Source organism: Neopelma chrysocephalum, unplaced genomic scaffold (assembly GCF_003984885.1).
Source record: "Neopelma chrysocephalum unplaced genomic scaffold, ASM398488v2 Primary Assembly neopelma1_158, whole genome shotgun sequence".
NCBI lineage: Eukaryota > Metazoa > Chordata > Aves > Passeriformes > Pipridae > Neopelma > Neopelma chrysocephalum.
The window spans coordinates 21,879-23,103 of record NW_020897820.1 but is presented as its reverse complement, the minus strand read 5'-3'; the positions used below and the strand labels follow the sequence as shown (position 1 = coordinate 23,103).

At 49.8% G+C, this 1,225-nt stretch overlaps 1 protein-coding gene across 1 annotated transcript in view; it reads right to left on the bottom strand.

Annotated features, from left to right (window-relative positions):
• Window positions 1-320: 320 nt before the first annotated feature.
• Window positions 321-1,225, bottom strand: part of LOC113976369 (keratin, type I cytoskeletal 10-like) — a 5,642-nt gene continuing 4,737 nt past the window's right edge. Inside the window, 2 exon segments of the mRNA XM_027701494.1 lie at window positions 321-641; window positions 1,057-1,225. The exon segment at window positions 1,057-1,225 is cut by the window's right edge and continues 9 nt beyond it. Coding sequence (XP_027557295.1) covers window positions 616-641; window positions 1,057-1,225 — 195 coding nt within the window. The 3' untranslated portion in view covers window positions 321-615.

The window sequence follows — 1,225 nt, the reverse complement described above, 5'->3', positions numbered from 1 at the left end:
CTCTGGCTACAGTTGTGCAGTTGTGTTCACCCTTAGCTCTGTTATCCCATTCTGGGCTGATATTTGTCTGTTGGGTCTCAGAGCTCAGCTCACGAGAGTATCTGGCACATTATTAAAATCAGAAGCACAGCCCAAGTTGCTCCAAGAAGATTCTGCTCTGCCCTGACTGCTCAGAAATTGTGCTTTAACTCTAAATATCATTATCAGCTACTGGAGTGTATCATCAACCTCCCTGCCTGGAGGCATGTCTTGGCACGGCTTTGTGTTTTCTTTTTTAAGTGTTTTCACCCTACAGAGTGGAAGAAAAACCCCACACGGGATTCTGGTTGCATCAGACAGAAATGAAATTTTTATTAGAGACATTTTCCTGATTCAGAACAACCCGAGCACCGGCCAGGTTGGGTCTGTGAAGCAGCAGTTGCAGTGCCAGTGACCGGGGCCGCGGAGCATCACGGGCAGAAGCAGCACAGAGCATGCAGGGCAGGGGAGAGGTGGCATCTGCAACTCCCAGGAACTGCTCAGAGCATCGTCCTTCCTCGGGAGCACGGGGAATGCAGCGGATTTGGGCGTTTCTGTTTGAAGGGTCTTGCACTGGAGGATCCTGGGTGTATATTCTTAGTCAAAAGATTTTCTTCCGTAGCCTGTTTAGAGGCAAAGCAAGTGTGAACGTCAGTGCTGGCACTGAACCCCTGAGCCACCAGTGTCCCCCAGACATGAGGATTGTGTGGGAGCAACCAGAAGCATTCCAAAAGCATAAAGGAAAACTCCAGCATGGCACAAAGGCCATGAGATTTATGAGGGTCTGCAAAGAATGAGAGGGATGAAGAAAACCAGCTGGGGTTAAACTACAGGGTCAGCTGATGTCACCCACAAAATGGGTTCCTCTTTGCACAAAAAGAGGAAAGAATTGCCAACAACAGTGAATCTCACATTTCCTAGAGCCTTTAGTTTGTCCTCAGTACTGTTTGCCTCTGGAAGAGGATGTTGGTATAAATGAGTGCATAAATGAGTCAGGGTGGGACTGAGAGGACAGTATGCCCAAACCACAGTTCTCACCTTGGCTTTCACCACCACTCCTGCAGGACTGGGACTGGGAAGATGAAGAGTAGGAGTGGGAACTGCTGATGCCTCCTGAGCTTCTTCCTCCTCCTCCTCCTCCTCCAATGCTACTGCATCCACCTCCGCTTCCTCCTCCCATTCCTCCGCTTCCTCCTCCCATTCCTCC